General features: G+C 42.1%; 1 protein-coding gene across 2 annotated transcripts in view; it reads left to right on the top strand.

Annotated features, from left to right (window-relative positions):
- Nucleotides 1-17,228, top strand: part of lgr4 (leucine-rich repeat containing G protein-coupled receptor 4) — a 122,878-nt gene that overhangs the window by 64,704 nt on the left and 40,946 nt on the right. For both annotated transcript variants that reach the window (XM_086008117.1, XM_086008116.1), the window contains 3 exons: nt 13,172-13,387; nt 16,153-16,224; nt 16,956-17,024. In XM_086008117.1, the coding sequence (XP_085864243.1) occupies nt 13,172-13,387; nt 16,153-16,224; nt 16,956-17,024 (357 nt within the window). The remainder of the gene's footprint in view (nt 1-13,171; nt 13,388-16,152; nt 16,225-16,955; nt 17,025-17,228) is intronic.

Below are 17,228 nucleotides of genomic sequence, written 5' to 3'. Positions count from 1 at the left end.
TTTACTCCATACCTTCTGTCCCTTCCTGACACGCTCTGGTTTTTAATTCCCCTACTGCTACCTAGGTCTATGGCCTTCTCTGTTGTCATTTTTATTATTTGCTCTCTAGAAACCTCCCCCCCACTAGTTAGTTTAAAGCCCTCTCTACAGCCCTAGTTATACGATTCACCAGGATTCTAGTCCCAGCACTGGCCAAGTGAAGTCCGTCCCAACGGAACAGCTCCCTCCTGCCCCAGTATTGATGCCAGTGTCCCAAGAAGCAAAACCCATTTCTCCCACACCAGTCTTTGAGCCACGCATTTAACTCTTTAATTTTACTTATCCTAGCCAAATTCGCTCGTGGCTCAGGTAATAATCCAGAGATTATTACCCTTGAGGTTCTGTTTTTTAATTTGACCCCTAGCTGATCATACTCCTTTAACAGAACCTTCTTCCTTGTCCTATCTACGTCATTTGTACCAACATGGACCATGACAGCTGGATCCTCCCCCTCCCACTCCAAGTTTCTTTCCAGCCCAGAAGAGATGTCCTTAACCCTGGCACCGGGCAGGCAGCACAGCTTTCGGGACTCCCGCTCTCGACTGCAGAGAATCCTATCTATCCCCCTAGTGATACTATCCCCGACCACTACAACATTTCTTTTTACTCCCCCCCCCCCCCCCCCCCCCCCCCACCCTCTCTTGAATGCCCCCCCCCCCCGTTCCACGGTGTTGTGGCCAGGTTGTTCATCCCCCCTGCAGTCCCCGCTCCCGCCCTCACAGGGAGTAAGAACCTCGAACCTGTTTGACAAGAGCAAGGGCTGCGGCTCCTCCAACACCACCTCCTGGATACCCGTACCTGCCTCACTCATAGTCACACCGTCCTGTCCCTGACCACGGACTACATCTGAATTAATTAATTTCATAGGTGTGACTACCTCCTGAAACATAGAGTCCAGGTACTTCTCCCCCTCCCTGATGTGTCGCAGTGTCTGAAGCTCGGTCTCAAGCTCTTTAACACGGAGCCTGAGTTCCTCTAGCAGCAAACACTTATCGCAAATGTAATCACCGTGAGCCTCAATGGGGTCCACCGGCTCCCACATTTCGCAACAGTAACACATCACCTGTTCACCCATTTCTATGTAATTAATTAAATTTCTTCTTATTAGTTATGAAGACCCTCTGCCCCAATATAGATGATGAATATCACACCACTATTTAATAGGACTTACCAACTTATAAGGTATAACGGAGAAGGAAGAGGACCTACCAACCAGCTGATCGCCTACCTCCCTTTTGAATGCTGTCTGTGGGGCCTGTTAGGTTGAGTCGTCTCGCTGCTCCGCTTCCGCAGTGCTGGCTAAGCCTGAGAGTGGGAAACAAAACAGAGCAAAAACACCCCCTCACCTCCCACTTGCCCGAACTCTCTCACTTACCAAACTCTCGCTTCACTCTACGCCACCGCACTTGCCAAGTTCTTCAGGACTTGAACCCTGAGATTTATTTATTGAGGAAAAAATAAATTGTAAACGGTTAACTGGCCAAACCAATGTTTGGTACAAATTTATCATTATTACTTTTGTAGTCTATGCCCCTATTTATAAAACTCCAAACACTGTTGGCCTTTTTATGGCTTATATACTTGCACTTTCAGGGAATTATGTCCTTGAACCTCCTGATTTCTCTGTACGTCCACATGTTTTTGTACCTTTTCATTAAGTGCCTAATCCCATTCCTTGATTTTCTCCCAAAATATATTCCCTACACATCGAATTGCATCAGTCACCAGTCTTCCTCAAGCCTTTTACATTCCTTCATGCTGTTTGCCAACCTCCCTATCTTAAAGCAAATTTTGAGATCATGTTTCTATACGCAAGGCTAAATCACCTGCATATATCAAGAATGAAAGTGGACCAAGCACTCGTCCTGGGGTACACCACTTCCAACCTTTCTCAGAGCAACGCCCATTTACCCGAACTCTGTTTCATCTTTGAATTTTTGTGAATCGCACACAACGCATTGACTCCTGTCTTCAACAACAACTTATATATTTATATAGCATCATTAATGCAGTAAAAAATCCCAAGGTGCTTTGCAGGAGGGTAATCAAACAAAAATTGACACTAAACCAAAGGAATTAGGAGGGGTGACCAAAAGCTTGGTCAAAGAGGTAGGCACTCCCCGTTTGTGACTGTGATTGGTAGGCATTACTCCATTGCATCAAAACTACTTAATTCCTGATAGCAATTAAACTTTTATTTTGGAATCTGCTTTAACTCCGCCCTATCCAAATGAATTGTTGGATAATAATACCTTTAATATCTGATGCACGTGAAGTACAAGTGGCAGGATTTAAGCATAATATTGACGATTTACCACAAGATTCTCTAGTAAAGTCCCTTTAACTTTCTGGATCTGGTGGTATCTCCATTATAGCTGGTAGAGAATATCATTTAAACAAAAACCTTGGTCATAGCCACTTTTAGTCTGCATGAGCTTATAATTAAAAAAAAACTCGAATTAATTTACATTACATACTCTATCCAAGTATACAGAAATCACTAACTGGCTAAATTTTAGACTATTCTAAAAGTTGTAATAGAACAAATCCTAAGCTGTTCTCATTTAGCTTCAGCCAGGGAATATCATGTGAATACCCATAGGGCATCAGCCACTGTAAAGCTGAGATTGTTTTTAGGAAAAGCCCTTCAGCAATCAATTGGAATTATAATTGCATAGAACTATTGGGGGGGGGTAAAAGGAAATTTATAACCAGTCTCTATCTAATATTTATACACAAGTTATTTCTGAATCAGCCATATCTGATTCAAGTTTAGTGTTCCTACATCCCTCCTCATTACTTTCTCTGCCAGCCGACTGGTATGTACCTACATAAACTCCTTGTCCAAAACTCTGCCACCTGCATAAAATCGCATATTAAGTCCCGCTCATCTACCGCCCCGTCCTCGCCAACCTTGAATGGCTCCCTTTTTTCCCAATGTATCGACATCAACATTTTCGTCTTCATTTATGAATCCTTTTGTAACCTTGCTCCACCCTACTACTGTGACCTCCTCCTGCCCTACGTCGCAGTCAACTGCGTTCTGATTCGGGCTTATTTTCTGTTTACCCCCTACCCTTCTGCTCTACCCCCATAAAATGATAAAGGGAAGCAACAGAAACCAGTAAAATCATTCAATGTTTAAAAAATCTTTTCAGCCACTATATGCTCTAAGCTGAGCATTTAGTGCTAAGCATTTAGTACCGAGAATAAAGTTTCTAACACAGACATAAAAATTACAATATTCACAAGAAAATAATGAGTTATTTGTATAGTAGCCTTTTGGCTGTTGGAAAGTATGGACAAAATTTCAATCAGCACTTTGTTCCTCTCTCGGAAGCCTGGGGCTTAAGTTCACTGGGCTTCCCCGAGCTATCAATCTGCCACTTGAATGAAGAGGCTTAAACAAGTATAGACTATAACTCCCAAAATGCAATCTTGAGGATAAAAATGTAGCAATATCATCAGTGTCACACTGTGCAGTACAATTTCCAGAATACCTCCCTTCTGACTGTAATGTAGCCAGCGTGAGGCACAGGTTACATTTTTAAAACTGACCATTCGTGTGCAGTGTTCAGGGCGCCAAGCCCCAGGCCCTGGGTTTTGCTGTTTCTGTTGTTGGGTAATAGGAAACCAACCCCTTCTCTAGCGCAGCTTCAACTCTAGCTTTGCATCCCACTCCATCCCTGCTCCAGCTCACACACCTTATTACTCTACTCCTCTACCCTCCGTGTCACTCGTCCCTCTTGATGACTGTGCTCTCTCTAGCTTTTGCCCTGGGCTACCTGTAAATAATATAATGGGGGAATCTGCAAATATATTTCAAAGAACTTTTGCTGAAATGGCTATTAAATAAGAGAGTTATTTTAATACCAACCTGCTCACCGACACTCAGTTTGGGTTCCGCCAGGCCCACTGTGCTCCAGACCTCATTACAGCCTTAGTCCAAACATGGACAAAAGAGCTGAATTCCAGAGGCGAGGTGAGAGTGACTGCCCTTGACATCAAGGCAGCATTTGGCCGAGTGTGGCATCAAGGAGCCCGAGTAAAATTGGAGTCAATGGCAATCGGGGAAAACTCTCCACTGGCTGGAGTCATACCCAGCACAAAGTTGTGGTTTTTGGAGGCCAATCATCTCAGCCCCAGGACATCGCTGCAGAAGTTCCTCAGGATGGTGTCCTGGGCCCAACCATCTTCAGCTGCTTCATCAATGACCTTCTCTCCATCATAAGGTCAGAAGTGGGGATGTTCGCTGCTGATTGCAGTGTTCAGTTCCATTTGCAACTCCTCAGATAATGAAGCGGTCCAGGCCTGCGTGCAGCAAGACCTGGACAACATTCAGCCTTGGTTTGATAAGTGGCAAGTAACATTCGTGCCAGGCAATGACCATTTCTAACAAGAGAAAGTTTAACCACTTCCCCATGACATTCCCCACCATCAACATCCTGGGGGGGGTCACCATTGACCAGAAACTTAACTGGACCAGCCACACACATACTGTGGCTACAATAGTAGGTCAGAGGCTGTGTATTCTGCGGCAAGTGTCTCACCTCCTGACTCCCCAAAGCCTTTCCACCATCTACAAGGCACAAGTAAGGAGTGTGATGGAATACTCTCCACTTGCCTGGATGAGTGCAGCTCCAACAACACTCAAGAAGCTTGACACCATCCAGGACAAAGCAGCCTGCTTGATTGGCGCCCCATCCACCACCTTAAACATTCACTCCCTCCACCACTGGCGCAGCGTAGGTGTAGTGCGTAACCCGCAACTTCCACCACCTAGAAGGACAAGGGCAGCAGGTGCATGGGAACACCACCACCTCCAAGTTCCCCTTCAAGTCGCACACCATCCTGACTTGGAAGTATATCGCTGTTCCTTCATCGTCGCTGGGTCAAAATCCTGGAACTTCCTACCTAACAGCACTGTGGAGTACCATCACCACACGGATTGCAGCAGTTCAAGAAGGCGGCTCACCACCACCTTCTCGAGGGCAATTAGGGATGGGCAATAAATACTGGCCTTTCCAGCGACGCCCACATCCTGTGCATGAATAAAAAAAAATTGTACATATGGACCATGTTTGCATTATACTTGAGAGCTATTTGTACTGCAATGTAAAGTGTACACTTATTCTCTGTAGTATTGTCTTCAAATATGTGTCCATCACAGTTGGCCTATTGCCAATCCCCTGCACAGTTCAAATGAATTAAAGTTTTGTGCTTTTTAATTCTTAATTACTAGATGCGTCAGCCTTGGGTCAGTGGTAGTAGTCTTGCCTCTGAGTCAAAAGGTTGTGGTTTCAAGTCCCATTCCAGAGACTTGATCACATAATTTAGGCTGACACTTCAGTGCAGTACTGAGAGTGTGCTGCATTGTCAGAGGAGCTGTCTTTTGGATGAGATGTCTGCCCCCTCAGGTGGATGTAAAAGATCCCAACATCCAGATTTCAATTTTTATGGATGGCAGAAGTTGTAGGAGTCATAAGTGTTCCAGTAATACTGGCGAAAATTGAACAGATCAGCTGTTTTCTGCATGCTCGAAACAGCAGGGTATGAAGTCATTATATTTAATTGTTATATACGAGTTCATGAGTGGTTAGTTTGTTTTGGGTGTGTTTATAAATGTGGTCAGCATGATATGTCTGTTCCCTGACGTCAACTATCATTTCAGTGTATAGTGACCTATGGTTCTACTGGAAGCTGTTGAGCTATGTCCCAATCTGCTACAACTTATATACTTGAAGTTGGGTGCTCCTTCCTAAGGTAGCGATTTTTTTTGTCTCATTGCATTTCTATCGAGTACAAAAGCAGTTTGAGGAGTCCGAACAAGGAGATCCTATGACTTCAACCTTAACCTTGGTCACGCTTCACCATATGATTTGAAAAACGCTAATGTAGTAAAAGTTAAGCATTTTCTCACCAACTTCTCATCCTTTATTCCCTCTCCTTTTGCTCCTCTCTCCATCCACAACCTGCAACAGATTTATAACTAAAATAAGCCACATATATCAAGTTGTCAGCATGTTTTCTAAATCTGCATGGATGTTGCCCCATTAGTGTTGTCACTATGACACTTGTGTCCTATGTATAAACACGTTGACAGAATAAATTGAACAAAGTGCTACATTGGCAGGCAGAACCAATAGGGGCGTAAGTCTTTGCAAGAGTTCAGAACCTACATTTGGATTGCATTTGGTGTAAAGAAAGGAGCAAGGTAGCTATTATATAGATTTGCTGCTTGGAGAAAAATGTGTTGCTACAAAGATTGTTGGGCTAAAGTATTGATTGATGCACTCTAGGAACTTGCACTGGCAAACAACTATTGTAATTACTGGAGGAAATTGTCAATGGCAATTTTAATTGATCCCACCTGTATAGTTCTGATTTAGGCAAGTGGATGGGAAACATTTATACTGTCTTTACTACCACTTTTCATGACCTGAAAGGGGTAGTTTAACTTGTACCTCTCCAGCACACTGAAACTGGGAGATATGAGAGAGCCTCCAGCAGGTAGTACTGTATCACCCTGCTTGGGGTCTGCAGTAGTACTTCAGCCAAGCGCAAGACATGTTTTAAAAGTATCTGGGTGGTCCACTGGATAGCCTGAGAACTTTTAAAAGTTGGTATGGAAACATTTAAATGTTATGAGACGCATCCCTCCTGCCACACACTTGTAACATTAAAATGAGCTGCCTGGGGAGCTGAGCTCTGCACGTGCGTCGAGCCACATAGTGCGACTTACAGCGAGGTGCAGCAGGCATTGTAACTACTGACTGTACAACTCACGATAACGATGGTGCTGTGAAACTATGAATCTATGGTAAACAATCTTTCGTGATCTGTTCTTGGGAGTAAGAGATGAGTGGTGAAACTTGGTTTATTTGCACAAAATATGACCTGGTTTGATGCTTACTTGGGTGACCGTTCTAGTTAATATCAGCATTCAGCTGTAAGGAGGCAGCAGGAAAGTGACATTTTATGTTGGCTGATTGGTGTATTTTCTTGCAGTAGTTGTTAGCTAGTGGATAATGGGACTGATGTGTGCTATTGGTGACATGGCACAACAGGAATAGCACATCTTTCTTTAATGGCAATAAGGTATCCACTTAAGATTTAATTAATCGCCGATTGAATTATAATCCCATCATCCAATGTATGGAAGATTATTGGTTTGCTGTAGAAACCTGTTACCATCACTTGCCCCTTTTTTTGAAAGTGATCTGCAAAACATAACCAAAGCTGTACTTCTGGTGATGGATTCCTGTTGTTGCAGTAATTCAGTCAGCAGTAACTGCAAGAGAATTTGCATCCTGTGCACTTTGAGTGAAGTTTAAATATGTTCTCCAGATTAGCTTGGGCTTCAGAGTGGCAAGCAACTTGGGCTGCTGAAGTCTTATGAATCAAAGAAAGCTATTTATGGTTTCTTCATTCAGAAAATGTTCTATAAAATGTGTTCTGATATAATCGTACTGGAATATGCAATGAGCGGAAACTGTTAAATTTAGGGTTAATATCAAAATATGGAGAAATCAGATACGAGTGACTTGTACAATTATTGGACCTCTTCCATGCCTGAATAAGTGCATTAAAATCTCTGCAGTTTTCATATATTTAAAATTCAGACACTTACTACTTGTTTTGAACACTCTGAATCTTAAATTCTTAATTTTCCTGTCTACATTTCACTTGGATTCTGTGAGCAGATTTTTGTTGTGTTGGATTACCCAGATAATAACACACCTGCTTGAAACGATTGAGGTCTTCACATCAATTTAGAACAAAGAAGTTGTTCTTGATGGAGGTGCCATAGGAAGGGGTAGCTCTGTTCCATTCCGGGACATAAGACTACAATCCAGTTTAGTTGTACAGCTCAAGGCTGCCATTTATGACCATTCTTGGAACCCACTGTAGAGCAAGCTTTTGCTCACTCCTAATATCTCATTCTTTGGCTTAGTGTCCATTTTCTTTCATTATGTTGCTGTGATTCCTATTCTTTGGGGATGCATTAGTGCTACAGTGAGCACCGCTATCAGTATGCTGACCATTTAGAGAAATTTGGATTATAGAATAGTTATAAGTAATCTGCTCTTGAGAAGACACCCAGGGATAGGGAAAGGTTTCCTAGAATGAGCAAAACAGTCAGTACATCCCCATGCAATTCAGTATTACAAACATGCCAAGAGGTGACTCATCCTGGCAGATGTCACAAACTGAGTAAAAGTTGGATTTATGTATACTTTTGGTCAAGTCCTTCTCACAAAAAAGTGATGGGAAGCAAAGTTTGGATGGTTTATATTTTTTGGACTGGTGAGATTGATTGCATTAAACTTAAGTGTGTTGGCAGGCCATACCCTCGATTTGCAGCAGCAGCTTGCATTTATATGGCAACTTTAATGTAGAGGAGCATCCCAGAGTGCTTCACAGAGAGGTACGCAGGGGGAAAAGGATGCTGAACCAAAGGAGCTATTGGGTAGAGTGACCAAAAGGTGGGTATAAAGGATGGTCTTAAGAGGATAAGGAAGTGGACAAGTAAGGAGGGAATTCCAGCTGATGACATTCTGCCAACGGTGGGGCACAGGGAGAGGGAGATGCACAAGAGGTCGGAGTCAAAGGCACAGAGTTTGAGTGAGCGTTGCTGTAGCACTGGAGGATATTACAAAGCAGGGAGGGGCAAGATCAAGAAGGCAATTTAAGCACACTGGTTAGAATTTTAAGTTTATGGAGTTGGTGGACTGAGTCACTATGGAACAGTGAGAACAGGAGTGATTGATGTGTGAGAGTTGGTGAGGGATAGGATATGGGCAGCAGTTTTGGATGAACTGAAGTTTTGAAGGATGGAAGACCTGCCAGCAAAGCATTGGAATAGTTGAGTGTGGCGGTGACAAATGCATGAATGAGCGTTTCATTGGTGGATAGAGGTGTGCAATGCTATAGAGTGAAAGTCAGCAGTCTTTGTAATGGAGAAGATATGGGGTCACCACCATCTTAGCTCATCGCTCCAAAGCGCAGCCTGGATCTGGTGGTGTCATTTATCTCAAATAGTTACTCGGGAGTACAGGATATTGACGGGCGCTGCATCAGGTGGTGTTTAAGTGACAGCCTAGGCTCTCCACATTCACATCTGGGGTCGTTTCTTAACTTCCACTTGGTCATATTGTCACCAGTTTTACCACCCCAGCTCTTACTCGATTTAGGAGAGACAAGTATTTTTGTTCATAGTCAGTGCCTGGAGGGAGTTGTTCTAAAGGAACCGAGTTCTCCGAGATCATCAGCTTTTCCTGCTATTTTGTTAGTCTGGGGCATTATATAGTGGTATTTTGGGGTAAAAGATTTTCAGTGGAAAAGCCTTTTCTGGATTTCAGCCCCTTGGATAGTGAAATATGTCATGTAGTGGGTGTCTAGGATTAAACATCTGTTTTCTTTCTCTCTCTACTGAAGGCATTGTGTCTCATTGGTGGTGTAATCCCCAAAAGGCAGTATAGCAGCAGTGTGGTAGTCAGTGTCAAAGTCCCTGTGATGCTCTTACAGGATTGATTGATTTCAGTATCAATTTTGCGTGCATGGCTCAAACGTGACCTTGCTGGGGTACAGTACTCCGCAATTGAGTAACACTGGGCAAGACTAGTTGTTTGGAGTGTTTTGGGGTCAGCTCATCATTTTGTGTTGGACAGTTTCTGGGTATACAGCTCCTGGAGCTCATCTTTCTTTTAAAGCTTCTTGATGTGCTCTTTGAATGCCAGTGTTCGGTCTAATGTAACCTCAATGTACACAGTATACTCGTGGTGCTTGATGATTGTACGGTCCCATTTTTACCTGGAGTGTTTGCTTGGCCTGACGATGTTTCAAGTGGAAGATACAAACTTGTGTCTTGCAAGGTTGGCATTCAGGGACAATATTATTCTCTGCAAGTGCACTTGAAGTCAGTTAGGATGGGCTGAATGTCCTAATATCTTTCCGATTGGGTGGCAATGCAGCGATCATCTTCATAGACAAATCTTCACATGCTGGGAATTCTAGTTAGTCATTTGTGTGGGCATTAAATAGCAGGGATGCTAGCACAACCTTGGGCCAATCCATTCCCTTGAGTACATCATTGACTTATCTGACCATCCACTTCAACAAAGAAATGTTGATTCCAGAGCAGGGAGATTATTACCTGGACCCTTTTGCTATTTCTCAATTTTTGCCTGTTTTAGTTGAAGTGCACAACAGTTCATCCTGTCGTAAGCAGCTGACGGATCAACCAACTCAGCCCTTGTAATTTTGCAGGTTTAGTCATCAGCCAGCTGACCACCTGCTATTGGCACTATCCTGCCCATTATCATCTGCTCCTATGGGATCAGGAGCACAGGTTCAGGATCAACTAGAATGCTGAAGTTACAAATAGTCTGAAGCAGCCTGAGGCAGTGGCCAAAGAGGGGGATAAGCTTGGTGATGAGGGTACAGAGATTGTTGCTTCTGTCATCCTAATGTTTAGCTGGCGGAAATTGTTGTTCATCCAAGACTAGATATTGGACCAGCAGTCTGATAGCACAAAGGGAATGGAGAATGGTGGTGGAGATACAGAGCTGGTTATTATGTGGAAGCTAACCCAATATCTACCACAGGGCAGTCTGTAGATGAGGAAGAGGGAGGGGGCCAAGTCTTGAACCCACAACCATTTGACCCGAGACGAGAATGCTACCCACTAAGCTATGGCTGACACATGTACTACTGAGTACATTGAGAGTCTGGCTTAATGGTACAATTTTTATAGTTATCAAGTGTAAGCTTTCCACCCCACCCCCTTCCCCCACCTACCATCCAATCAGTTGAGTTTCCTAATGTTGCGTGCAAAATGTTTGCAGAGGCAAGGCATGAGTATTTGTTTGCACATCTCTGCCAGATTCATTCCAGACAGTGGAAACAGTGCCTTTGATCTTCAGGGCGGGGAAGGAATTCAGTCAACAAGGTAGACAGGTAACTTCCAGCCAGCATTCAGCAGAGCTGTATTATCAAACAGTTCATTTGATTTCTATTGTTCAAACTTGGTTTGTAGCATGCTATGATTTTTATAAATGAGGGTCTGGACAACTACTTGTGTTGTAAAGATTTTCCATTGTGCCTAGTAAAATGTTAGATTTTTTTTTAGTGGTGCCTTTATCTTGAAAAGTAAAAATTCCAAAGAAACTCATGTCCTTCTCCCCTAAAAGCATTGATGCTTTGCTGGGTATCGTTCCACAGAATCTGGTATTTCTCACCCAAGTGACCATTATTCACTGTGAATATTGGCAGGGTACTCAATAGTGGGGGTATCACAGCACACCATAACCCTGTCCACTCCTGACGTGTACATACTTGGCACTTCCAGCAACAGTTTGGAGTGGGCACCCTTGCTGATTTCCCTTCTCTCACTTCACGCCTCGCCACCCCACTGTTTCCGGGGCCCAATTTTCACCCCCAGATCGAGTCTGCAGCGTAGTTACTCGTTGAACAAGCATTCTGCACAATTGTGGCAGGCCTTTGCAATCCTTCTATTCCAACAACATTTGTTTAGGACATTTCTATAGAGTCCTCTATTGAAAGACTGGAAGATGTTAGATTTACTGTGAAAGAGATTGATGAGACTTTTGTGTATACATTTTGTTGTCTGATTATCCAATTTAAATAGATATTTTTTAAATAAATAAACTGATAAAATAAATAAATAAAATGCAAGCCTACATTTCGTTGTACTGCACTTGTGCACTAACAATGACAATAAAAGTTGATTTGATTTGATTTGAACATGCAACCTGTGGCGTAGACCGTAATCCAATTTCACAGCTGGATAACATGAGAACACAAATTTAAGATATTATCACAAAGAATTGGAGGTTTGAAAAAGAACATCTTTACACAAAGGGTGGTTACAATTTGTTAAATCAGATCCCATACATTATTTTAAAAGTGTATTAAGCAGTTGCTTGAAAAAGAAAAAATTAAAGGGAATGGATGGTGAAAAACACCAGTGTAGACTTGATCATCAGAATGACCTGTTTCTGCATCCTAACATTGTGTAGAATGTCAAACTGTCTTTAGATAACATTGGTATGTTTCAGTATATTAACCCATTCCTATTTGTTTTCAGTCGGTGGATTAGTAATGCGCTTTGCAGGGAGTAGCATAAGATATTTAAAGCTCTAAGTTCATTCAGATGAGTCAATTGCATTAACATTTTGTGTGAATAACAGCAGTTTGTGTTGGCCAGTGTGCTCTGGTGTCTGTTTTAGTCATGAGCTCAAGTCACAGGTTGGACTGAAACACTTGGGCAAAAGGAAAAAGAGTTTCTGTACTATTGATTCTGGGGTAATTAGAGGCACTGGCCTTGATATTAACGTGCCCCCCCCCCTCCCCCCAAAAGGACGGGTGGGAGAGGATCATGCATTAAAAGTGAAAAAAGGGGAATGCGACCCTAACTCACCATGCAGCGCCCGTTGTCCGTTTACAGCGGTGCGTTTCATGGTGCCTGTGTCCTGCTGCGGAGAGACGGAGCACTTCATTAACGTATTGAAATCGGGATCCCACAGTGCAATTGGGAGCCTGATTAAAATTTTACAGGTGCTGTGCAGGTTTCCAAGTGGTCGACAAGCCTCGGCATTGAAAGGGAGGCACTCCTTGTGGGCCAGAAGGAGCCTCTCTCCTCCCCCTTGCTGCGATCGGCGCCCCTCCAAAAGCCAAAATGGCCTTTCTCTCCCTCCAGCCGATTGTGGTCTTTCCCAGCCCCCACTCCCCCAAGCCTCGATCGCCGACCTCCCCATGCTGCAATCATGGCCAACATCCCCTCTCCTCCTCCGCCCCCCCACCCCCCCCATGTCTTAATGAAAGGTTGTTTTGTAAAACTTTACTCGTTTATTTATAAACGTAATGATGTAACGGTGTTGAAACTGATCATTGTAAAGCATGTGATGTTAACCGCAGTGAAAATTAAATCTACTTTTCCCAGTCTTTTCTCATTAAACTAAAAAAAATTAGCCAAGCAATTTTTCATGGAGATGGTATCTCTTTAATGTTTGACTTATGACAACATAAGCAAGGTGGTGATTGGATATTACAGCAAGTGCAAGTAACAAGGCTGAGCATGTTTTCTGATCGTTTGTGTTTTAATCCTTAGGCGCTTGGATGCAAACCACATCACATCTGTCCCTGAAGACAGCTTTGAGGGTCTGGTTCAACTGCGGCACCTTTGGCTCGATGATAACAGCCTAACTGAAGTTCCCATCTATCAGCTGAGCAAACTACCTTCACTTCAAGCCCTAACACTGGCGTTGAACAAAATTACACACATACCCAACTTTGCCTTTGCAAATCTCTCCAGCCTCGTTGTACTGTAAGTGGGTTGCTTAAATATGGCAGCTTTCTAAATGTTACATCGATGTCGTTTTATGAGAAAGTGGTTGTGTAATGTAAATGCACCGATTTACAAATAACACGTCAGTGGACTGGCGAAAGAGTTAAATATGTCTTTCAAGCAGCAGAGGAAATGGAATCATTAGGATATTTATAATATGGTACTTTGTAACTGGCTTTAATCCAGTCTCCATTGAAAGAGTCTCACTTTTTTATGCAGAACCAGTATTATATTCCAGCTTATTGGATAAAACTAGATGTAAAGTACCACATGCAGAAGTGTATAATTTACATTTTTGAGAATAAAATCAGCAGCTGAGAGGTAGTTGAAGGTTGTAACGCAATGAGGGCTTCAGGTGACAACATAAACCATGTGCACAGCATTCAAATAATTCACAAAAATTATATATATCTTTACATTGCATCATAGCTTTGTACTCCCACCTTGATTTCTCTTATTTTGTACAATACATTTTTTTAAAGATAATTTAAAGCGTCCTCATTTTTGCTGGGGCTCAAGCTCATTATGCCATGGAGCGGTAGGATGTGAATGTGTGCATGCAGTTCCTCGTGTAATAAGCTTACGACCTTGGAGAATTGTTTGTGCAAATGAGCACCTCGAGTCTCTTCATTAACCTTCCACTCGTCCCCTGAGGGTGTAATCCTGTATTTGTTTACATCAAAGAGTTTTAATAGCTTTTAGGTACCGCCATGCGGTGTGGCATAGCATGCACACCAGGGAACAAAAATGTGCAGTGCCAAGTAACCAGCAGTTTAGAAGCTATTTTTGTTCCCCTTTAAGAGCTGTTTCCCGTGTCCATAATTTCCCAACTGAAGGGCTTGAAATGAAGAGTTCCACTCGGGACTCTGCTGATGCTGTTCTGAAGCTAGAAGTTTCTAGAAGCTTGGAATAGCATAAGCATTCTGGATGGAGATCTTCATTTCAAAATCCCTCAGCTGAGAAATGATGCACAGTGCAGGGGCCCTAAAAAGGGAACAAACATAGCTTCTAAAACTGGTTACTTGGTACTGCACATATTTGTTCCCTGTTGTGCATGCTTATGCCACATGGCGGTAACTAAAAGCTGTTAAAACTCTTTGATGCAAATACAGAATTTTGCCCTCGGGGAACTGGTGAAAGGTTAATGCAATTTATTTTTTAATTACATGTAAGCACGTAAGTGAATAAAAGTCAAGCCCTTTGTGAATGGCATCCTGCCTCAAGTGTTGCGGACCTCTAATGCTCCCACCTGCCCATTTAAACTTTTCAACAAGACTAAAGCCTTTAGATAGTGGACTAAGGTTTAAAAAAAAACCTCGTGCGTGCTGTTAAATAGAGGCGAATGAGAGTGGATCTTGGAGGTGCATAAAATAAAGGAATAGGAAAGGTAAATTTAGGGCACAATTTGAAACCATGACTGCAGGTTAAGAGGTCATGGATATAAACGTGGGAACGGTAGCATAATGGTTATGTCACTGGACTAGTAAGCCTGGACTAATGATCCAGAGACATGAGTTCAAATCCCACCACGGCAACTGGGGAATTTAAATTCAGTTAATTAAATAAATCTGGAATAAAAAGCTCGTATCAGTAATGGTGACCATGAAGCTACCAGATTATCATCATAACTCACTAATGCCTTTTGGGGAAGGAAATCTGCTGCCTTACCCGGTCTGGCCTATGTGTGACTCCAGACCCACAGCAATGTGGTTGACTCTTAACAGCCCTCTGAAATGGCCTGGCAAGCCACTCAGTTGTATAAAGATGGGCAATAAATGCTGGGTGACGTCCACATCCCGTGAATGAATATTTTTTTTTTTTAAACTGGGAAAAGGAAAGTTCCCAAGTTCATGACTGTTGGGAAGTGTTTCTTCACTCGGACTGATCAAGGCTCTTCCAGATATGCTAGTAGAGGGTAACTTTGGGAATGACTCAAACCGGAGTTAGATGCTGTAATGGGGAAAATGTAGTTTTCTATGGAAGGATGGGCAAAATGGACTGAACAGCTGGCTTCATCTGCAGTTATCTTCGCTCTTTGCAGTACTGTACAGGCCAGTCTTCTAGCGTTGTGACCTTACTTGTTTGAGCTTTGCTATTGGAGTGTGCATGCATCATTATAGCTGCTCAGTTCTGTTGAACTGCTTTATATCACATGAATGAATGGAAGAGTTTTAAAATGGGTTTGATCTGAGATCAGCCTTTCACCTGATGAATATTTCATTTGCAAAATATTTCACTGGGTTTTTAGAGTTCTGTATGTGTGTGTGTATGTATATAACTACACTAAGCATTGGCATGGTGAGTTACTCTATTACAGTCTAACTGTTGGAGGTGCTGTTCTTCAGATGACCGTCTTCCTGTTCTTTTGGTTCAGGTGGGTGTTAAAAATCCCACGGAACTGTTCAAAGAATAGGGAGTTCTCCTGGTGTTTTGGCCAGCAATTTTCCTAACCAACACCACTAGAAAAATTATTTGATCATGTATCTAATTTCTGTTGGTTAAATCTTGCTTTTTGCCAAATGGCTGCTACTTTTGCCTACATCATAAGTCATTGCACATCAATGTGACGTATTGTACATGTGAGCACTTGAGAAGTTTTTTGGGATGTGAAAAAGCATTTTGTACGATGCCAGCCTTTCTTTCAAACCTGCTGTTGACGTATAAAGAATGGCTGCAGTGTACAAATATTTTCTTGCCTTTTGATGCTGACCTTTCTGCTTTCTTCCTCATTCATTTTCCTTCAGGCATCTTCACAATAATAAAATTGACACAATAGACATCCATTGCTTTGATGGTCTTGACAACCTGGAGACACTGTGAGTACTCACTTTTCCTTTTGGGCTGCTGACCTAGCATAAATCTATCATATTTCATTAACTAGTGACTCAAACTGCAGATGAATTATCTGTAAAATTCAACTCCCAGTATGTTTGAATAATTGCTGAAACCAGTTCTATTTTGCTTAGTGGTTTTTGGTGTTAACTTGGTTTTTTAATGATCTTTTAATCGTGTGTAGGAAATGGGCAGGATCCCTTTCCTGTGCAATTGTGGCAACATTCTGTGTTTTTAAAGACCATAGTTCTAAATTTTAATTTTATAACATCCTATATTTCCAGCGGAAATTTATTTTCACTTTAATTGTATTTTAAAATATTTATTAAATCTTTGAATTCTATTTTCTGAGACAATTTTGCTTATCTGATTTTTAGAAGTGATTTTTTTTCCTTTTCCCAATGACACTTATTCTCTGGTTTTCTGTTCTTTTTATTTTTTTTATATAATATTGGCTGCACTTGTATCCGTTGTTAATTGTGTACAAAGTTTGTGGATTGACTGTAATTGCTACAGAACGTGAATTGTCTGTATACTGTTCCATGATGCACAAATCATCATCACCAATTGAATTTGAATGGAGTTTGAACTCGGATGCTAAGTTCACCTTGGTGAAAATTTGTGCGTGTGTTTCTTTTCAGCCAGTCCTTGTTCACAAAGCTTGCAATGATGAGCATTATTACCTGATGCTTTAGCTTCTGTATTTATTCATTAGGGACTTGAACTACAATAACCTGGTGGAGTTTCCTGAAGCCATCAAGTCCCTTCGGAATCTGAAAGAGCTGTGAGTTAAAAATGTATTTATTTCTAGTGCTTGAAGCTAATCAAAACAGAATGGAAACTATTCATAACATTGGTCTTCATTGACGCTTGTTTCAGTGCTTGGGAAGTAACTTGATGACAATGTTAAGCATGGTTTCCGGAGTCCTGATTACTGTACTTGGTAGGAAACTGCATTAAAAACCCCTTCTTATCTTACTCGGGTGAC

Source organism: Somniosus microcephalus, chromosome 15, assembly GCF_052327205.1.
Source record: "Somniosus microcephalus isolate GS21.2 chromosome 15, FLI_Smic_1.0, whole genome shotgun sequence".
Taxonomy (NCBI): domain Eukaryota; kingdom Metazoa; phylum Chordata; class Chondrichthyes; order Squaliformes; family Somniosidae; genus Somniosus; species Somniosus microcephalus.
Note: the sequence above shows the minus strand (reverse complement) of the source record. Positions and strands in the feature narration are given on the sequence as shown.